Here is a 20166-nt window from a genome sequence, read left to right on the forward strand (position 1 = left end):
CCATTGTTTACATGTACAACTCCTGTGGTGGTTTAAGATGAACTGCCATTTCTCAGAATCTTAGATCAGTGTCTGAAAATAAGCTTCAGGTGCAAAAAGTTGGTTACTTTCCTGATTTGGCATGCTGGGTGAAATGATTTTGGGTAAGAGGTATGAGGCCGCTTTAGATGGGGCCGACTTTGCGCCTATTTGCTACACATAATGAAAAGTTGACTCTAAAGTCACTTATTGCTTAATGCAACCTAGCTGCTCCGTGACCTAATAGTCACAGCTGGCCTCCAGTGGAGGTCTGCGCTGTGGCCGAATTTGTCCCGCTCCTGCTTGCACGGGAGAGTCTGTGTGGTTTTGCCCGTTTCTGCATGCTTTTGGGAGCACAAGGACAAACATCTCTCCCTGTTTTCATCTTCTCTCAGCTTTTTTCCCTTCTTTATCTACAGAAGCAAACTGCATAAATTCACAGGTTCCACCTTTTTTCCTTCCTGGTTTTTGGGGAAGGGGAAAGAGTTGGGCAGTTTTTGTATGGCTGGAGGGCTCCCTTTCCTGGTGCTGCAGCTGGTCTCTGCTGTCAGAGCAGCATCATTCATACTTTCCAGCTACTGGGGCCTGTCTGAGTTAGGGGAGAAACCAATACTGATGGTGCTTTGCTGCAGGGCCAGAGAGATGACTCTCTGTCCACCCCGTGGTTGCCAGAAGTCACATGCCAGATTTTTGATGGTGATCCTTCCGTTCAGTTCTGCGTTCAGCAGTTGTCATCACAGTGAGGACCGTCGCACTTCCCAATATGGGTGTAGATGCTGTCACAGCAGTTGTCACCCTTACTGTGCTGGCTGACTTGTTGTGTTGAGACCGCAGTACTCTGCAGTCACGGTTTACATGGCAGGCACCTGACTTACTGATTAGAAGTGACTGAAATTTTAAGTTTTTTTTTTTTTTTTTTTTTTTTTTTTCCCCCCCATCTCCTCCCCCCTTGCTTCTGATAAGGGGCCGGCTGGATGTTGCATCTTGCAGGATAAAATGTGGTACGCAGCAGTGCAATTGGCAGCTGGCTTATGCCAAGACTACCTGTGGGTTTTGTTCAAATGTCCATTAATCCCAGTTTGTCATTTTCAGAAAACTGTTGAGTCAGACTTGCATGCTAGACATGTAATAGGTGTGTTTTAGACAGATGGAGTTCTTTTCCTTACATTTGTGATGCTGAGAACAGTTGAAGGCAGGGTGTTTTCAAAAGATAGTTGCGCTTCTTTCAAAATGAATTGAAGGATTGTCAAAGAAAATCCACTAGCGTGGTTGTCGCCATCCGCAGTTTGATTTCTTTCTGAAACTGATTTGCTGTTACGACTTCGACTCCTTTGCTCCTCAGGTGCTGTTTTGTGCCAGACTGACCAACGCACTCGTACACACATGCAGGTAGAAGGGCTACAGGTCTGCACTGGGATGTCAGGTGTGCCTTCGCCTTCCGGTCACTACGGCTGCACCTTGCCTGTCCCATTTTGCCCGGGTTTGATTGGGCTGCACCGTCAACAGTGAGATCCTCAGAGTTCTACTGGAGAGTTCTGGGGGGGGATTGGAAGTGTAGTATCCTTGAGCAAGGTACTTATCTTAAATTGGTGCAGTTTATAAAAGAGGGGGGTAAATTAACTATAGGCAGCGCAGCATTTAGTTGTTTTGGAGAAAAGTGTCAGAGCATCTGCTAAGTAAATAAATGTAAATGAATGAATATGCTGTTTTAACAGCGTGACAGTGGTGACAGACAGACCTGAGGCTTGGGGTGGGGTGGAGTAATCTATGGGATTTGCCCAGCTCTCAACTACAATGTACATGTGTTTTGTTTGTAACCTGTATATTGACTCTGCAACAGTCGGTCTTTCTCTTGTGCTCTCTCTCTCAGCCCCCCCTCCCCCCCCCACTTACCCAGGGCTATCTTCTTTCTACAGTGTAATCACACTTTTTAGGCACAGGGCCAGCATGGAGAGTCCTTTGGAGGCCCCACCCCTCAGAAGTGGGTGACCTTCACATATGTAAATTAGCCATGTGCGGAGGGCCCTGAATGGCAGCCCTCTTTCTTGAGAGAGGGGGGGATTTCTTAAACCCCCACCCCGTCCCCTTGGCGTTCACGAACGGGCTCGCCTTTCCACAGAGTAGAGGTGGTGGAAAACAAGTTGATGCATTTTGCTCTCTTATTGTTTTTTTTATATGAATTTTATGCTGGATGTTTGCGCCGTGGATAAATCAAATTCACTGAGTACAGATTCCTGACAATCATGTGACCTAATAAGGAAGTTTTTGCTGTTTCACCATCAAAGAAAACATTGAAACATCATGAGATGAGATTCTTCATGAAGGCTCCATCAGTACGTGTGTGTGTGTGTGTGTGTGTGTGTGTGTGTGTGTGTGTGTGTGTGTGTGTGAAACGGTGAATGCAGCAGGTTAAACATGGATACACATTCCACGATACTGTACTGATAAAGTATTTACATTTATTCATTATATTATTCATTCATTTATTTTTGTGCTAATTAGTATATTTTTCTATAGTAATGTTCTGTTTTTACTGAACTGTTTTGTGCTGTTTGCACATGTCTTGGTCATGTGCACTTATATGTAGTCCTGTGTAAGTAGCTTTGTGTGTTATGTAGCACCATGGTCCTCGAAAGAATGTTTCGGTTCACTGTATACTGTCCCAGCTGTATATGGTTGAAATGACAATGCGACTTGCCTTGAGGTGACACGTTTGACGGTTCTCCTCCAGGCCTGCGGAGTACCGAGGGGCTGTGTGACATTCTTGTATACACACACCTTACTGTTTACAGTGTCAGTTGGCTGCTTCCGCTTTATTGTAGTTGCTCCATCACTGTCCATACGGGACCCAGCATTGGGTATGTTTTGCCTTTTGATGAACATCCAGCCTCCTTGTAGGGTAAATGCATAAAGGTTACTATAATGTCGTCTCTGTGTCAGAAGGCATTTTTATTTGCTGTTTTGTAGATCACATTACCATGATGTGTAGCTGGGTAGTGGCACGCTTCTTCATCCAGAGGGGCTGCAGTGACCTGCTTCCCTTTTTACAGAGCTAGCTCTCAATGTGGATTGTTGCTTGGGCTTATGTTTAATTTTTATTTTGCAACTACTACTGATTTCGCTCTGCCTTTGCCAAAGTCCTAAACTGAGGTTGGTTGGTACAGTGTATGCCTCGCATGAGAAGGCATGGGGGGAATGAACACGACTCTACGGTTTTGTTTGAATCTTGCACCACTACTTCAAGAAGAAAAATATATAATTTGATGCACGGTAACTGTTTGCCATGCTAAATCTGGCAGGCCGGACCTGTCGGGCTGTTTCGTCGCGGACTACGATCATGCCATGGATTCCTGGGGACTTGCTAGAGCGGAACGTTTCCATACTCCCATCTGTGATGCAGGGGGACAAGGCGGGTGCGGTCAACTGGACACATGTTGCCAAGGAGATCTTGCTGGTCTTCAGGGTGACAACTGGATTCTGCTTCACATTTCATGCAGCAGCTATATTTGGGGGCAGAGGGGGATTGGTATGAAATCATTACTTGGGTTGAAGATAAGGGACAGAACTGCAGTCTTCCCAGCTCTGGAGGTTAGAGGCCAATGAAGCGTGGGGTCGCCCAGCCCACCTCTCATTGACCATTGGACCCTGTGTCATGCGTTGGCAGCGCTATGACCCAATGTAGCAGCTTGCCGAACAGGCAGAAGAACAAGATACCTCCTCGGCACTCCTTTCAAAGGTCAAACGAGCGCTGCCTAATTAATCTTAAAGCCCGTTGCGGTGGGGAAGCGCTCGGTCAGTGAGACGCCGACATTCCGCTTTGCGTGGCGTTTTCCTCTGGAGCACGGCGTGGTCCCAGCAAGCAGCACAGAATAATTTGGAAATAATTTGGGGATTTATCACTGGGGGTGTGCGCACGCATGCACCCTTCCTGACGTTCCTGCTGTAAATATGTCAGAATAATCCAGAGTTCCTGTGTTTCGATGTAATATAGCCTTGGCGCTTGGTGCCCCCCAGGCCTTGAGGAGAGCCACAGAACTATAATATAAAGTGCGTTGTTTACATTGCGCTATTGTCGCCCTGTGTTATACAGCAGTCTCATTTCTGCATACACAGCCCCTACACCCCCCGCCTTTATTCCCTGTTGCTTTTCGCTAAGCGTTTTGTATATTAGCTTGGGCTAAACAATGGCCCTGCTGCATCAGAACCTATTATGCATAATGGCCTGCCCGCGTGTCATTTTCTGCATGTTATGACACTTGTTTTATGACTGCTTGCATATCAAATATTTAAATAAACCGTATATGGGGTGGCGTGTGCCGCAGGGGGAGCCATTCGTCGCGAGCGTGCGGGGGCGACCCGGGTGGGGGTGGGGGTGGGGGTGGGGCAGGAGGCAGGAGCATGCAAAATGCTTTGCGTGCCTTCAATCAGTGTTTTGACTATGGGTTTTCGTTTACGCCTTGCAGCGGCTGCCTCCGCCATCACCATCCAACTATCCGTCAGCGTTTTCTCTGGTGATGCTGACAGCGGACCCAAGTGGCTCTTAGAAATAATAAAGGGTGGAAAAAAAACTGAAACACTCCAGCCCATGAACTAATATTCATTGTATACAGATGAGCAGTGATGTGAGAATAAAAACAGAAAATAAGAGGAACCTTAGAATGAGGAGAGATGGGGGGAGCATAAGGGGTTCCGTGTGTGGGGCAGATTTATTTATATATTATCGAGCACATGCAGCGAGGTCCCTAGTTTTGGCCCTGCCGTCTTCAGCGTGCAATGGTGGGAGGCCCATTACTGTCAGGCTAATCTCAAAATAATTAATTGTGAAGTCGACGGTTTTAGAGAGCATTGTAATTGAATCCTAAATTAGGCCCAGGAAAGAGGACACGTCCTGTTTTTACGGGTAACTTCGCTCCCATTCTGGCATCGAATCCGTGGTCTTCAGAGACGAGTAGGAATTGCTCATGAAACGCACATGAAAAACATTTGTTGGTCACTTAGTTCCGTTGGGTTTGAACGAGGTAATGTGAACCGTGCTCTGTGGTCGTGTTTCTTGGAAGAATAATTCTTTATTCTTTCTGAATCTTAATGAGATGAGGTTTTTTGGGTTCTTTCCTTGACACTTCTACTTTTCCTCTGTGATCTGGTGTCAGACTGCAGTGACAGTGTTTCTGTATTTTGCGTTGCATTTAATTTTATGAGTGCCCAAAAAATCTCGAGCTGTGGGTCGAAAGGGTCCGATGTGGAAAGCAGCTTGAGGAGCAGCAGCGAAACTTCCCTTCTCTTTGTGAGCAATGCTGCCTTGGAGCTGTTCACTCCTGTTTTAATTTGTTGTATCCCAAAAAGCACCTGATTTTTAGGTTGAGCACCATGGCTCATGGTCAGTCGAGGGCTTTGGGGGCCAGGGAGTAGGGGCAGTAGGCAAAGCTGTGCTCTTCTTGGACATGTTCGCCTTGGGCTGGTGTCCTGTGTCGTACCCAAGCCTGTGCAAGTGGCTATACAGGCTGGGGACTTCAGGAATACTGTATTGGACCATCTAAAAAGTAATGTATTTGAGATTTTCCTGGTTTGCTCATGTGGGGACAGCTGGTGGTGCAGTGGTTAGATCTTCTGTCTTTAGACCCAAAGGTCACTGGTTTGAGTCTCACCAACTTCTGTAGTACCCTTGAGCAAGGTACTTACCTTTAATTGTTCCAGGAAAATGACCAAGCTGTATAAACGGGTAAATAATTGTAAGTTGATTTCGATAAGTGAGTTGAATGAATAACTGCAATCTTGCATTTGCACCTTGTGCCAGGAGAGCAGGACTTGGCTTCCCTGTCCATCGTATTGGACATGTTTGGTCTTAAATTTGACAGTGATAACCTGATACGGCAAACCGGTCATTGAGCAGTTCTCTGAGGGGCAGCGAAAGCCAAGTGGTGGACCAATCTGGGTCAGTTTGGGTCGGTGCCGGCTGTTCCGCCTACGCTCGCACGGTCACAAATGGTAAAATCCGTGTAATTGCTAAGCTGAAATAGCACCTACTAGGGCTGATTGTTTATGAGTGCTGGAAGATGGAGGAAATCAAATTTTATTTTCATGTACATATTGGTCTTTGCCCAAACAGAGGGAACAGGGACATTATGAAACGGGAACGATGAACAGTGTTATGAAAATAATCCCAAAGCGCCAACACTCGACACGGCCCGTAATCAGGATGAGCGCGTGCTCTCTGCCCGCCGTCCCTCCATCCAATAACAGCAATTAAAAAGACGAGTGCTCTCCAGCTTCTTTCCGGGGCCTGCGGTTTCCCGAGGTCACGCTCCTGCACTTTGATTACATCGTGGAGGACGATCCCCCCCCCCCCGTTAATTCGGTTTTGGTTCTTGTTCAAAGGGGCCAGTTCCCCAAAAATCTTCAGGTTGAGGAGTCCATTGTGGGCGCTAGGAGGGCGGTCGACCCCCCTGGCGCCTCGTCCTTTCGCACCACTCCGAGTGCAGAACCCAGTGTGAAATCTGGAAGCTTCTCTCCTTCAAGGACCCTGGCCCCCAGGAGCTGGCGTCTTGACCTGTTCCAGGACCGCCACCGTCGGCCTGCTGCTGACATTCCAAGCACATCAAGTGTACGAATGATGGGAGGGGAAAAAATATTAAAATCAATGCATTTTTTTTTTTTCTCCTTAATTAACTTTGTAAACATCCTTTTGAGTAAAACAGGCAGTCAATGTTAGCAGGCCTGGTAATTAAATCAATTCCATTAAAATGGTGTCAGGTGACTTTTAATGAGTATCTAATAACTGCTGGAGGATTGAAGGTCACAATATCTGTTTGATTTCAAAGTGATAAATTGGCTTTTGTGAGGAGAGTGTGGATATCCACATCGTACTCGTGTCACGCTGTTCTGTAAATGGGCTGAACTGCAGCTTGTATCCAGATTTACCTGCTTTCGCCACTTTTATACAACTAAGTAGTTCACTCGAGCAATTGATCACAAGTTCTCAGCGTGGCCGTCTCCTGGGACTTAACGGGAAACCATCAGCCTGCAAACCCGTGTGGGTGAGGGTCCGAGAAGAGCAGACCTGCCTGCCGCCGTGTCTTCAGGGTTGGCTTCGGAAACGAGCTGAAGCGGCTGGGATCCAGAATTGTACCTGTTTCGTTATGGAGCACATCGATCGATTGGATAAGACTGATTTTCAGCCCTACAGAACTTTTTTTTTTTTTTTTTTTTTTTTTTTTTTTTTTTTTTTTAAATGTAATTTTATTTTTTCCCCTCCCTCTTATTAATGGATGTAAACATGTTTGCCCGCCACTTTCTCTCTGAATTCATTAGAGGAAAAAAACATTGCTAATTTATAAATACATTTAATAATACTTTCCTTTGCCGACGTGGACACTCCCGGCTGCCAAACGCTGGCTTTCTATTACTGCACTAATTTCCCCGAATAAGTAAAATTTAATGCATATTTAATCTCTCTGTTTACACTGGTATTTTTCAGAAGCTGCAAAACGGTACAAATTTCCTTTGATTAACCAGCTGCCTTGCTCTCCCTCTCACTCTGGAGTTATTGGGTTCTTTCGGTATTGCGCTCGAGTCCTTTAATATCGTTGTTGCGTAAGTGCCGCTCTCCGGCATCTCGATATTGATGTGACATTGGAGTAAAATTCATCACGCAGTGTGGCTGCCCTCCAACTAAATAACCGTGCAGCCACTTGTGTCCCCCCCCCTTCCCGTTCTGCCATCAACGTGTGTGTGTGTGTGTGTGTGTGTGTGTGTATATACGGTGCCTTAAGCATAATGCTGCTAGTGGTGGAAGTCAGGTGTGTGGTGTCTTACCTGCTACAGGTGGCCATGTACATGGGTGGACCTCGTGACGTCTGCAGTAAACGCACCGCAGTAAACGCACCACAGTGTGTTTTCAAGACACTAGAAAGTTTGCAGACTGCATGAGATGCGTGGTGTAAAGAGCATCGCTGGGGGCATGTACATCGACCCTCTTTGTGTGTGTGTTTTTTTTTTTTTTTTTTTTTTTTTTTATATTTTATTTTTTAAATTTCCCCCCTTCACCATAGAATGGTCATAGATGTGTGTATGCGTGCGCAACAGCATTTCTTTTTGGGAGGGTCTTCGGCCTGCTATCAAGAGCCGTTTATGAAATGATAGCCTTTATTTTGAGAGTCCTTTCAATAATCGATATTAGAAATGTTTCAAGAGTCTGTTTCATAAGCACCGAAGGTGGTGTTTGGCAGATGTTTAGTGTTGATCCTGCGTCTTCACACTGACGCCAGGGCTACAAATCAATAGTTCTGTGTGTAAGATGTGCCATCGATGTAGATGTTGCTCTTTAATAATGTAACGTGCTATAAATGCTACATTAAAACACACTTCCCTTATTCTCCCCCCCCGGCACACAACACATGTCTTGCATGTTTCTTTAGTGAAGGTCTCTGGGAAGAAAATGGATGGAAACCAGGCAACAAATAGTTAAACCCTGTGTGGGGATTTTTTTTTTTTTTTTTTTTTTTTAATGTTTGATGACATCAGTATTGTCTCTGCATCCATGAAATTAATTTTCTAATCTTAGTCAGCAGAAGCAGGGAATTTGCACACATTAATATGGAATCGCGTCCACAGCATTACTCTCGCTTTGCTGTTCCGGGCTGTCGGCGCAGCCAACTTTATTGCTGTAATGCGATGCACCGTGTGTGTGTGTGTGTGTGTGTGTGTGTGTGTGTGTGTGTGTGTGTGTGTGTGTGTGTCATACAGTCATCTTGTCTGCTGAGAGCTGCGACTGATATTTGTGAAAATAGGCTTTCTGTGTGTTTTGCAGCTGCAAGTGTGTTTGAATCCCTGGTGGGTGGGTGAGTTACAGCAACTTGAATGTAATTTTCTCCAGATCCAGAGTTAAACTGGCCTGGATTTTGTTAGACATGAAAGGGACCAGTTGATGGGCTCCGTCCTCCTCTAACGTTCACCCACATGGAGGTGGAGGACATGAAGGAGAGAAGCTTCTGGACCTCAGACTCAGCTTGAGTGGCCTTAGTTGACATTGTCCTCCCATTCAGTTTATCTGCTGTTTCAGCCTAGAAAATTGCATTTTAATATGCTTTTCTGAATATGGGGTATGCCGGAAGAGAGGGCCGTAGAGGGGCTGCGCGTGTGTGTGTGTGTGTGTGTGTGTGTGTGTGTGTGTGTGTGCGCGTGTGTGAGAGAGAATGGGAACTGTGGCATGAAAGTCATGTGGTTGTGTGGGCGGAGCCAGCCTGTAGTTGCAGTCACTTTGCTCCTCTGCAGGGGTGAGGGTTGTGGTTGTCTTGGCAGAGCTTTGCTGTAGTTTCCCTATAAGATGGTCCACCTATCGAGAGTGGATCAGTGGGCGGAGCTGTGGCTGTGAGCGGAGCCAGGTTCCAGTCCAGCTGGTCTGTCGTTTTGGAGGCTGCTATCAGCTGTGTCTTTAGTTTCTTTGGTCTGTTGCGCTTCGCTAGTGGACGTTCGTACCCCAGCCACCGATGAGCTTTCTCTGGAGAGGCAGACTCCCGACAGGGTATCTCCCCATGTCCTCTGCTAATGACAGGGGGCTCAGTGCTCCTCTTCTCCACAGTGGGTGTGGGAGAGGCTGTAAAAATGAGGGACATGAAAGGTCAGAGGGACTGTCCATGGCAGGAGTGGATGGGGGGGGGAGTCCAGCTCAGACACATGTAAAAACACATCCATGGATTAAACATGGATGTATATTAACATATTGATTAGCATAACCGGTTCTGTGTCTCTGCTGGGGGTCAGTATACGCCACCAATAGAGAAGTAATCCCGAGTATACAGTGTCCTCATATTAATTATACCAAACGTAAGTGGTGTTTTTATGCAACTGGTAACATGAGGAGTTTCAGTAATTTTTCTGTAATGTGCAGTGACTTCTCGGAGACCTTCAGTCCTTCGGTGGCACTGACATTTAGTGCTGCGTGCTGTAATGAAAGTGTTAAACTGTTCTCTGATCCAGTGCCCTGTGTGGGCCCTGACCCCAGAAAAACAGCTGAAACACAATTACCTGCAAATGGTGTCTGTGTGTGCCTGCTCACGTTGGCAGCGGTGCCGAGTCGGGTGTTCGCTGGCAGGGATGCCTGCTGGAAAGGCTCGTCCGCGCAAAGCGAACTAAGAGGGACCTTTTTGGAGGCGCTTGGGTGCGCCGCTCAAAGCGTGATGCACCGTTTAGTCGGGGGGGAATCGCGAAAGGGGATGAGGTGGGAGTGGGGTGAACCCTCATCCGGGCGGTTGCCAAGCGGTCCTTCCTAGTGTTACTCCTCGACTTTGAACCCGTGAAGTTCTTTCACGTCATGACAAGGTAACCCTCGCCACGGAGATGTCCTTGCCTGTCATTCTTGATGAGCTTCACCGTTTTTTGGGAGAGCATCAGAAGGATGTGGGTTGGTAACTGGAAGGTTGTTGGTCAATGTTCCACTCACTGTAACTGATGTAATTCTTGATGGAAAAACGCTAGTAAAGTTACACCAGTGAAACTACACAGCTGTGTAAATGGGCTCAAGTGCCCTAAGTTGCTTTGGATGAATGTTGAAGCAAGTTATTGGTGGGGAAAACAAGTAGAGGTCACGAGTGGGGGGGGGGGGGGGGGAACGCGCTGACCGACCCTTTGAGTTCCAGTGTCGCGTAGAGCTGCTGACTTTGGACCCAAAGGTTGCAGGTTCTGTTCCCACCTCCGGCTGTAGTACCCTTTGAGCAAGGTGCTTATCCTAAATTGCTTGAGTAAAATTACCCAGCTGTATGAAGTAATATAGATGATGGTAAATAATTGTAAGTCACTTTGGAGAAAAGCATCAGCTAAATGAATAAATGTAAACCTGAGAGCTCACGTTCGCCAGTGCATGAGCAATGTCTTACCTCTCGTACTCCGTCGGGGCTGTGGGATGGTGTAACAAGAAGTGCCGACACAAACAGGTGGGTTGTTGGGGGAGGGGGGGGGTGTTTATTCAACAGTGGGAGGACCAGCAGACAAAGGGACAGGGGGAAAAGGAGGTACAGGGAACTGGTGTCTAGTGGGGGTGCTCGGGATGAGGGGCTGTGATCGGGTTCGGGGTTGTGGGCGTGCTCTCTGTTTCCGGCATCTCGGGGTCGTTGCCGGCGTCAGCTCCTCACTTGCTCGCTCTCCGTCACTGCTCGAACCGGGAGAAGAAGTGAAGGCCTTGATCAGGTTCAGCTGCTGCTGTTCCGCCTCGGGCACCGCCCCCCCTTCAGACCGCCCCGGCGTGCTACGGATGGGTTGACAACTTGGCTGCTACTGGCATAGATTTGCTGGAATAAGTTTGTTTTTATTTATTTATTTAGCCCTCCACTTGAGCAGGACGGAAGGAAGTGGGAAGCGACCTTAACCGTGGCCCACATTGTGGGTGGCACAGTGCCCTATATTTTTCAACCCCTGACTGCAGCGATCCCACTCTAATTAATGGAATTGTGCAGCAGGACTGATAGAGAGACGACGGTCGGCGGAGGGGGATTATGGGAAGGATCCGTGAGGTGTCTGTGTCTATGCCAAAGAGTCGGAGGACCACAAAGCGCTGATCCCAGCTGTCAAGCATATGGCCTATGGTGCTCACCTGTCTCGGGCTCAGTTCAGTGTCGTGGGTGGGTGCGGCGTGCAGCGCGCTGTAGACATGTGTGTGTCCTGTGGGGACATTTTTGAGGCCACACACTGAGGGTTGTTCTTGTTATGCCGTTTGTGTCATTTACTTGAGGAATGTCAGGGCTGTTTTATTTCTTGAAAATGTTGAAGGTGGAGATCGGGAGAGCTGGTGGAGGCGGCGGTGGCACCGAGAGGCCTCAGTGCAGACAGCCCGATTAGCAACAGGGTTTGACGCACGCTGTGTGTGAGGACCGGACCTGCTTCAGCGGGACTGCAGGGGGAAAACCAGCGTAATAATGATAATTATCCCCGAATTCCGGAGACGCCGCATCAGAGGCAAGCAGATTGCAGTCTGGCCCCTCTCCAAGGTGCCGAGGGGGGGCAAAGCGAAAACATCTGTCCCGTACAGGATACCCCCCTCGCGTGGCGGCTGTGGAGAGGCGGGACCTGTGGGAGCTCTCCTTTGGGCTCAGTGCCACAGGCTTCCTGCAGGAAGTTAGAGATTTGTCCAATTAGGAAAAGGAAGCTAGCATGATTGGCGCTGTGTTGGAGTGTGAGCAGGGTTGTGTGTGTTTTTTTTGGGGCGGGGGGCTTACCGTATACTACATACACACACTATATCTTACAGGTGGTCTTTTAAGCCTGTCGATCCATTGCTTGCTAAATACACCTGAGCTCACGTTGGCCCAAAGGCCTAGGAGGTGGGAGCGGATCACCCAGGGGGGGCGGGGGTGTCGACTGTGAGGTCCACGCTGGCTGCCGCGCTGCTTTTATCCCTGCCTTTTCATTACCTTAACAGCCTGTCGTGTTCAGCAGAGCATAAAAGTTTGTGTTCCTGTATATATTTTTGTGAGCGCTGATGTCTTCTGCCGTAACTTTCATTTCCCTTAATATACCCTGTAGTTAAAACCAAAGGGTGCTTTTCTTTCCTTCCAGCCTCGGTGTTTGCCAACTATGTGTTTCTGCTCAGGGGGACTGAGCTCTAGGGTGTGATATACCGCGAGGCAGAATTAACTAGAAAGACATGGCTTCACCGGAAGAGGTAGGCGCACACAACTGGGACACACGAGGCAAAGTGAGAGGAAATGGGACATTTGACATGATCTGCTTTTTTGATTGTGTGCGGGAACAAATTTGTCCTTCTATACTGTGCGTGTGTGTGTGTTTTTCTTGATGGATTAGCATCAACCTGACATCTATTGATATTTCTTCCTACTTGCTGGAAAAACCGTAAAAGAGCTGGAATACACAAAAGGAATAATTGCTCCCGGCACAGCTTTCATTTTTGTTTAAATTATTTATTTATTATTAGATCTGCAGCACTGCATTTGCTGTTTGGGATGAGCAGGAGGGGTGTAGCCTGTGACGATGCTGGATGCTGACATCACCTGACCCTCTCTGTTGCTCACAGGTGCCCCCCATGGACTTCATGGCGATGAAGCGCTCCCAGCTCTATGGGATGGGCAGCAGCCCCTTCTCGCAGCAGCAGCAACAGGGTAGTCCTTACCCCAGCCAGCCCTACGGGTCTCCGCCCCCTCCTCATCGTTACCCAATGGGCATGCAGGCGAGGGGCCAAGTGGGCATGGCCGGCATGCAGTACCCTCAGCAACAGGTTCGTTTCATTGTGCGTCTCTGCTTCATCTGGTCAATAATCCACCGTGTGTCGAATGTGGTTGCAGCTGCATATTAATCACAGTGACATTTACAGAACAAACAAGAATTTGTGGATGTAATTGATCTGTGTGTGAGTGAGAGCATTCCCCCTCAAACGGGTGAGCCCGTGTCACTTAGGGGTGAGTCATTGGAGTGCTGATTCATACGCAGTATGTGCAGTTCTCAGATGGTGGACGAGCCCATTACTGATGTGTCCGTTTTTGCTTTTTGCAGAACGAAGTCACTCTTGTTCTTAATTTCAGATTGTAGCTCAGGTGAAAAGCAGCGTTGTTTGTGTTTCTGCTGCTGGCGTCGAAGTGTCACTCGAATTCGTGGCTGCGCTCCCTGTGGATTATTTATTTTATTTTTTTTATTTTTTTTGGGGAGACACTGTTGAGAAGCTTTCAGCAGTAATTATTTATCCACAGGGGTCTTTGAGGTCCATCTATCTTGAGCACTGTCATCTGGTGTAAAGAATCCATATTCGCTTGCCCTGGTTTTGTCCTGCATGGACGTGGATATTTTCCTGGCTCTGTTCTGATGATCTGAAGCGGAAGAGCAAAAAGGTGGCGCTGCAGTCGAGCTTCATGCGTGCTGAAACTCCCATCGCTGCCGGCACAGTGAGATCTGGCAGTTCTCAGTGTAAAGTGTCCATTTGCCTCCTTTCTATATTTAGTTGGGCTTCCTGGTTGCAGTCCAATTCATCTCGAGAGAGCAGCGGGCTTCAAGAGGGTCCACTGGCATTGAACGGCCTCTCACCACTACAGACCGCAGCATCTCTGTCTCTCTCAGCCTTGCTTTCTGGCCATGTCAAATGCCGAGGGAAGTGCTGAGCCCGTGTTTGCTGAGCTGGTTATGTTGACTGACAGATACCCTTTGTCACTCCAGTAACACACGAGCCAAGAAAGGCTGGTGGGTCGCTTCGGCTCCTCGGAGAGCACGCGCTTCCTCGAATTACCGCGTTTGCAGGGTCTTTGTATTTTTTATTTATTTATTTTGGGGAAGGGGGTGCTACTACATGTTCCCCCTGTGATATATTCAATATTAGCTTGTCATCAGCTGTACGGTTTTTAAAACTCCCAATTAGAGTGGAATTCCGGGGTGGTGATGCGGCACAAGCAATTGCGCCGGAAAGGTGGGCAGTGCACAACAGGGCAGACTCCGGACCGCTGGCGGCGCCGCAGTGACACTGGCACGTTCCGCCCTGGAGAAGGAGCAGGTAGGGGGAAATCAAGTCCCATTCAGTCGGTCCGTTAGAGAGCGGAGCGACCCTGGCCCCGGCAGTCACAAAGCAGCCAGGAAAAATAATTAGTGAAATTAGTTGTTATCCCTGGATATGGCCAAGGGAGATAACTTCTAAAGTTATAATTATCTGCTGCTGACATTAAAGTGAAAGCACTACAGTGTAATTGTGAAATATAACTAACTGAAAGTAATGAGTTTATAATAAGAAAGATGGAATGTTTTGTATGATTTGATGTGCTTAGATATGACATACAATATAATGAGGCCGACAAATGAAAATGAATCGATTTGCTCGCCTTTCCCTTGGAGAGATACCGAGGGGACAAAAAGCTTTGCACGGTATTCATGTGTTTTATTATCTGGAGCACATGGGGGAGTACAGAAGGCCGCTGGCACCTCCCACAATGCACTGCATTTCTGGCACGGTGCAGCGAACGGCTCGAGCAGGCATCCTTACCCCACAGTGAAGAAATGTGACATCACAGGTGTCTGCTGCCCCACCCCCCAGGTAGTTGTCACCCCCCCATGTGATGGTACCTAGGGAAGAGAATGGGAAGAATACAGACCTGTACAGCAGCCTGCATTCTCTTTATCTGGCAGTTCTTCACCCAAAGATTCGATTATCCGACAGCTCTCCCATAAATAATGAATAAAAAAAATCCAGCCGGCTCACTTTCCCAATGGAAAAATTGAGCCCAGCCAAAACCATACAGCTGAGGCAGCTCGCGGTGCTTTGAGGGTTTTGTCACAATCGCTCATGTTTCTGCTTTGATTTCTATACTAATGATTATGGCTCCTCCTCTTAAATGACCAGTTGCAATGGGTGGTTACAGATTTGTGGGCAGCTGGTAGTGTACTGTTAGAGCTGGTGCCTTTGGACCCAAAGGTCACAGGTTTGAGTGTCATCTCCAGCTGTAATACCCTTGAGCAAGGTACTTATCCTAAATTACTCCAGTATAATGACCCAGCTGTGTAAATGGGTAAGTAGTAACAGCGGTACGCAGGTGAACCACTGGTCCGACTGTATTGCTGATCTGCTAATGCAGAACAATAACGCAGTACAGTAACATACGTGGTTGCTGCCCATCCAGGGTACGTTACTGACATGTCATCCAACACGACGTCGAATGACCGCGTGTCCGGTAAAGAGGACGCGCTGTACTCAGCCCCCCCCAAAAACTGCACGGACGAGGACCTCCGGGTGCTACCTTTCTCCTGATAGGTCCGGAGAACAAAGGTGGTGCGGTTGGTCGACAGGCCGGTCCGTCGCAGCAATGGCATCGATGCAAGCGGTCATTTGAGGTGACTTGTTTGGCTGTCATCAGTTTGAGTGCCTGCATCAAATCCGTTTTACCCTGAGAAGTGTCGGCCCCCGCACTTCCTCCCGACCTTGGCTCGTTTCGCAGAGCGCCGTGGCGCCGATATAGGCTCCGCGTTCAGCGGAGGGAACAAACGCGACGGTCGAGGCCGCCGAGAAAAGCACGCGATGGGGTTCGGCTGCGTTTGTTTGCAAGTGGAATGAACTTGAAAGTAAAAAGTCTGCCAATTCCACTGTAATTTCCTGTGATGTCAAAGTTGGCAGACGGAGAGGAAAAGAATTTGAAGGAAACATTAACGTTTGATGTGAAGGAGGAGGGGGGAGGGAAGAAAAGATTGCCTGTGAAATGAAAGGAGGAAAATGTGTCAACAAGGCAGGAGAAGCCATTACCGGTCCGTGTCGCTGCTCTCGCACTCCTGCCCAACTTAATAGAATCTAACTATTAAAGTGGACTGGAAGGGCAGCAACAGTGTGCGCGGGGCCTTGACGGTGACGCCTCGCTCTTCCCAGCCCCCCTGGCCCTGGTGGAGAGGCGCGCGCCTGCTCGGTTCTCCTCCCAATTGCGAGGGGTAATAACTGGAGCCGCCGCTCTGCAGCCGAAGGTCCCGGGTTCGAATCCCCGCTCCTGCTGTGGTAGCCCTAATAAAGCTTTCCACCCTGAATTCCTCCACTGAAAACTTCCCACCTCTAAAAATGAGTAAATCACTGTCAGTCACTTGGTGTAAGAACTTCTCGCTGTAAGTTGGGCACAGGTGCGCTGTTCAGCTGCTACCTTTGAATAAAAGGTTGCGAGTTTGAAACTCTCCTCCGGCTGTACTGCCCTTGAGCACGGTACTTACCCTAAATTGCTCCAGTAAAATTACCCAGCTGTATAAATGGGTAAATAATTGTAACCTTATCGTTACAAGTCGCTTTGGAGAAAAGTGAATAAATAAGTAATATTAAATGTCTCTTAGGGCCTCGGGGGGGACCACAACTAGCACTGCCACTTAAAACAATCTGCTGCCTAGTTGTAATGAATGAAGTAACCAGGTTAAGGTGAAGAGCCGTTCCATGTTTTGTCAGCTTAGTTTCCAGCTGGATGAGAAGTCGTGTTGTACTGGTAGAACAAAGACATTTTCTTGAGGTTATTGCGACAGTCAGAACTTGAATCAGGATGACGACTGCACTGCGTTTAAAGTTGCCCAAAAAAAAAAAAAAATTTTCGGTGGAAAAATCCTTTGAAGCACTCTGAAATGCTACAGACAAGCCTTCAAAGAATGTATTTATTTCTAAAAATGTATTTTATTTATTTTTTTATTTTTGAATGCATTGGCTCAGGGTGTGTTGGAACCTGCTTTCCAAAAGACCGGGAAGGAAGACCGAAGACAGACGACGGTGATCAAGGCTGATTGATGAAAGTGAACCCCCCCCAACTTTTGCGGGACAGACGGAGATTTAGGGCCAATTAATTAGCGCGGACCGGACGAGCGTTGGAGCGCCTAATGGGCTGCTCTCATCCGTAACGGCGACCCGCCTCCCGTCTGACACGCCAGTCCACCACGCGACGTCCGGCAGCTCCTGATGGAGGTGCTTCAACATCCTCCGCTTTGTCCAACGAACCGAAGGAAAGTTCTTTTCACAATGGCCCCTGGTTCAAAGGAAGATGTCATTCTTTTTTTTTTTTTTTCTCTTCTCTCCCCCTCTTCCCTTCTTTATGTACTTGTGTTCTGCTGAACAGCCTGAATTTTCTGTTACAGAAAGGAAATTGTATTTGAAAGAGAGAGAGGGAGACAAGGCAGTAATGGCTTTTTTGTCTGATATTTCACATATCGCAGCGCTCCACGCGAAATTACTCCTACTGTCTTTGTTATCGGCGGCACTTGTGTTTGATGCTGCCAAATGAAGAGAAGCGTGTCTTCAGTCTGCTAACTGGGACAGAAGGGTAGAGAAAATTTATTTATAACTCTGGGTGAGGAAGGCTGCGCTCACCTGTAATGCGCTTCGCTAAAAATCAATGTATTTATGAGGTTCGGGAATATTTTAGTGTGTTAAACATGGGTATATACTGTGTTTCTGGGCCCTTTCCAGACAGCCCTGTTGACTGTCATGTTTGCTTTGAGCGTGTTAATTTTATGTATATTTATTTAATGTACTTTTGTTTTGCGAAAGTGACAGTCTAGGAGCGTTCAATCAATTTTTGCGGTTTGTCGGACTACGGATCATTTCCAGTATCTGCTTCTGTTGGTGACTGGAGGTGACGGGTCACTACGTTCTCGCAACACCTGCTCCGTAGTACCTAATAGGAGGACGTGTTAGACCAGATAGTTTTGTTTGTGTGTGAGGGAGAGAACAGGTTTTTTTGGGTCATGCGCACCTGTAAATGGAGTGTGTCGCTTGTAGATTTACCTGTACGGATGCGTGTTCCACACAGCTTGTGGCTTGCCAGCATTTAGGAACAAAACAAAAATGCAGACGCTCTCCTTAGATAATCCGCTTGCTTAACGTCGATGCCGAGCGCTCGCTTTATCCCAGTCCCCCCTCATCTGTGTGATATTGCAGGTGATGGGATACCTACAGCAAGGCACTGTGTGCCTCTTCATGGCGGCTTGCTGCTGCTTTCGCTGGAGGCCACAACGAAAACAAAACGCCAAAGTCAGTCGCTTTACTTGGTGGCAGCAGGTAGCTTTAGTGAGACTTTTGCTGACTTGCAGGCAGATGGTTGCCAGCTCAAGTCCTGGGAAGGATGCTGGTGATGTACCGTCAAGCAAGATTCCGGGCCTAAACTACTGCAGTGAAAGTGTCCCGTTGTGTAAGGGGTGCTGGTGGTGGTCGTCATCATGGTGAACATAAAGAGGCAAGGTGAGACTTTGCTTCTGCACGGCCAAAAGCACGAGAGGACAGAAGCTGCAGAAAATGCATAAGAAATGAAGCCCTTTTTCGCAGGCGATTAGTGATGGCCGATTCTCGGAAGGCGATTTCCAGTCACGGTAAATTAGCGGGCGATTTGGTACGCCAGTCTTGGCTGAGTCGCTCGCTCTCGCATCTATAATGTGGCTCTGACTTTTTCGTTCGCGGTGCTTTGATGAATCCGGCTCTCTGGCATAATGAGAAGCCCCGGGAAGCTAATCCCACCGGGGAGGGCATGCTCCCCGCTGCTGGAGCCAGGTTACCCAAGTGGGACTGCTTCCGCCACGCTTTCGGCTCGCTCTTCTGCGTTTGGTACTCGAGCCGTTCTTGTGCCAGTAATGACTGACCCGAGCATGTGATGTCTAAATGAGGTTGCATAACTCATTAAATAATAAGGTTAAATTAATCCAGTTATTCAATTCGGTGCGAGTGGTGCACCCTAAATAGAACGAGGGTAATCGCAAACTGTGCTAAAGTGAGCCATGTTGTGGATCCATACCACTCTTTGTGCCAACACTGATGCTACGTAGAGTCTGGTTACTTGAAACTACCTTGGAGGAGGTGCAGGGGGTGTTTTGGGTCATGCGCTGACCGTGTTCGTTTCCGTGTGACCTCGGAGAGGAGCGCGAGTGCACGTTCCTTGCCTTACGCCCTTGGTTCAGTTTCCCCTATTCTGCTAGGGCAAGATGGGAGTTTGTCTGTGGAAAGGTGAGGGTCAGACACCTTTTGGGGGCATTGACATATGGCAAGGTGTCACCCTGACAGTGTGCACTTCATCTCTCTGAGGCTGTGGTGCGTCAAGGCCTCGCCGGGTTGCTTTAATCCAGCCGGTGTAAATGAAACACCACTTGGGGAATTCTCTGGCCTTCGCTCACTGTGGTTCGCTGACACGTGTTTATTGTTTATTTATAGTGTTTATTTGCAGTGAGCCTGCAGAGATGCTCCTCCAGCGGTGCTGCCGCCGCCTTGCTGAACTCGGTGTACCGTGGCACAGGAAGAGAGGAGGCTCCTGTCGGTTAGGATCTCTGGTCTGTCATTGCGGTGGTCGCAGAACCCCTCCAAGTTGACACACTGCCCTGTGAGGAAAGCACGTGTGTGTGTGTGTGTGTGTGTGTGTGTGTGGGGGGGGGGGGGGGCTGCCAACGCTCCCCACTGTATTCCCGTCATGTCCGTCTGTGGTGTTCAACAACCCGGCTTCGCTCTGGTTGGCTTAATCCATGTGTCACTCAAATGGGACCAGCACTTTGGCACAGGATGCCTGGGCAGTGGGCCGTGGCGTGTGCCTCTAAAATTACAAAAACTCCTACTTCAGTTCAACGGTCCAATTGAATTACAAAGAGCTGCACCCCCCAGCTCCCCGATCATCCTAAACGCTATAAATTGTATTACAGCCAAAGCAGCAGCAGTTTGAGGCGTGTTTGATTCCAGCTAGC

General features: G+C 48.2%; 1 protein-coding gene across 8 annotated transcripts in view; it reads left to right on the forward strand.

Annotated features, from left to right (window-relative positions):
* LOC108941420 (AT-rich interactive domain-containing protein 1B-like) overlaps positions 1-20166 on the forward strand; it is a 115748-nt gene that overhangs the window by 4160 nt on the left and 91422 nt on the right. For all 8 annotated transcript variants that reach the window (XM_029258501.1, XM_029258503.1, XM_029258505.1 and 5 more), the window contains one exon: positions 13040-13240. In XM_029258501.1, coding sequence (XP_029114334.1) covers positions 13040-13240 — 201 coding nt within the window. The remainder of the gene's footprint in view (positions 1-13039; positions 13241-20166) is intronic.

This window comes from Scleropages formosus, chromosome 15, assembly GCF_900964775.1.
Source record: "Scleropages formosus chromosome 15, fSclFor1.1, whole genome shotgun sequence".
Lineage (NCBI taxonomy): Eukaryota > Metazoa > Chordata > Actinopteri > Osteoglossiformes > Osteoglossidae > Scleropages > Scleropages formosus.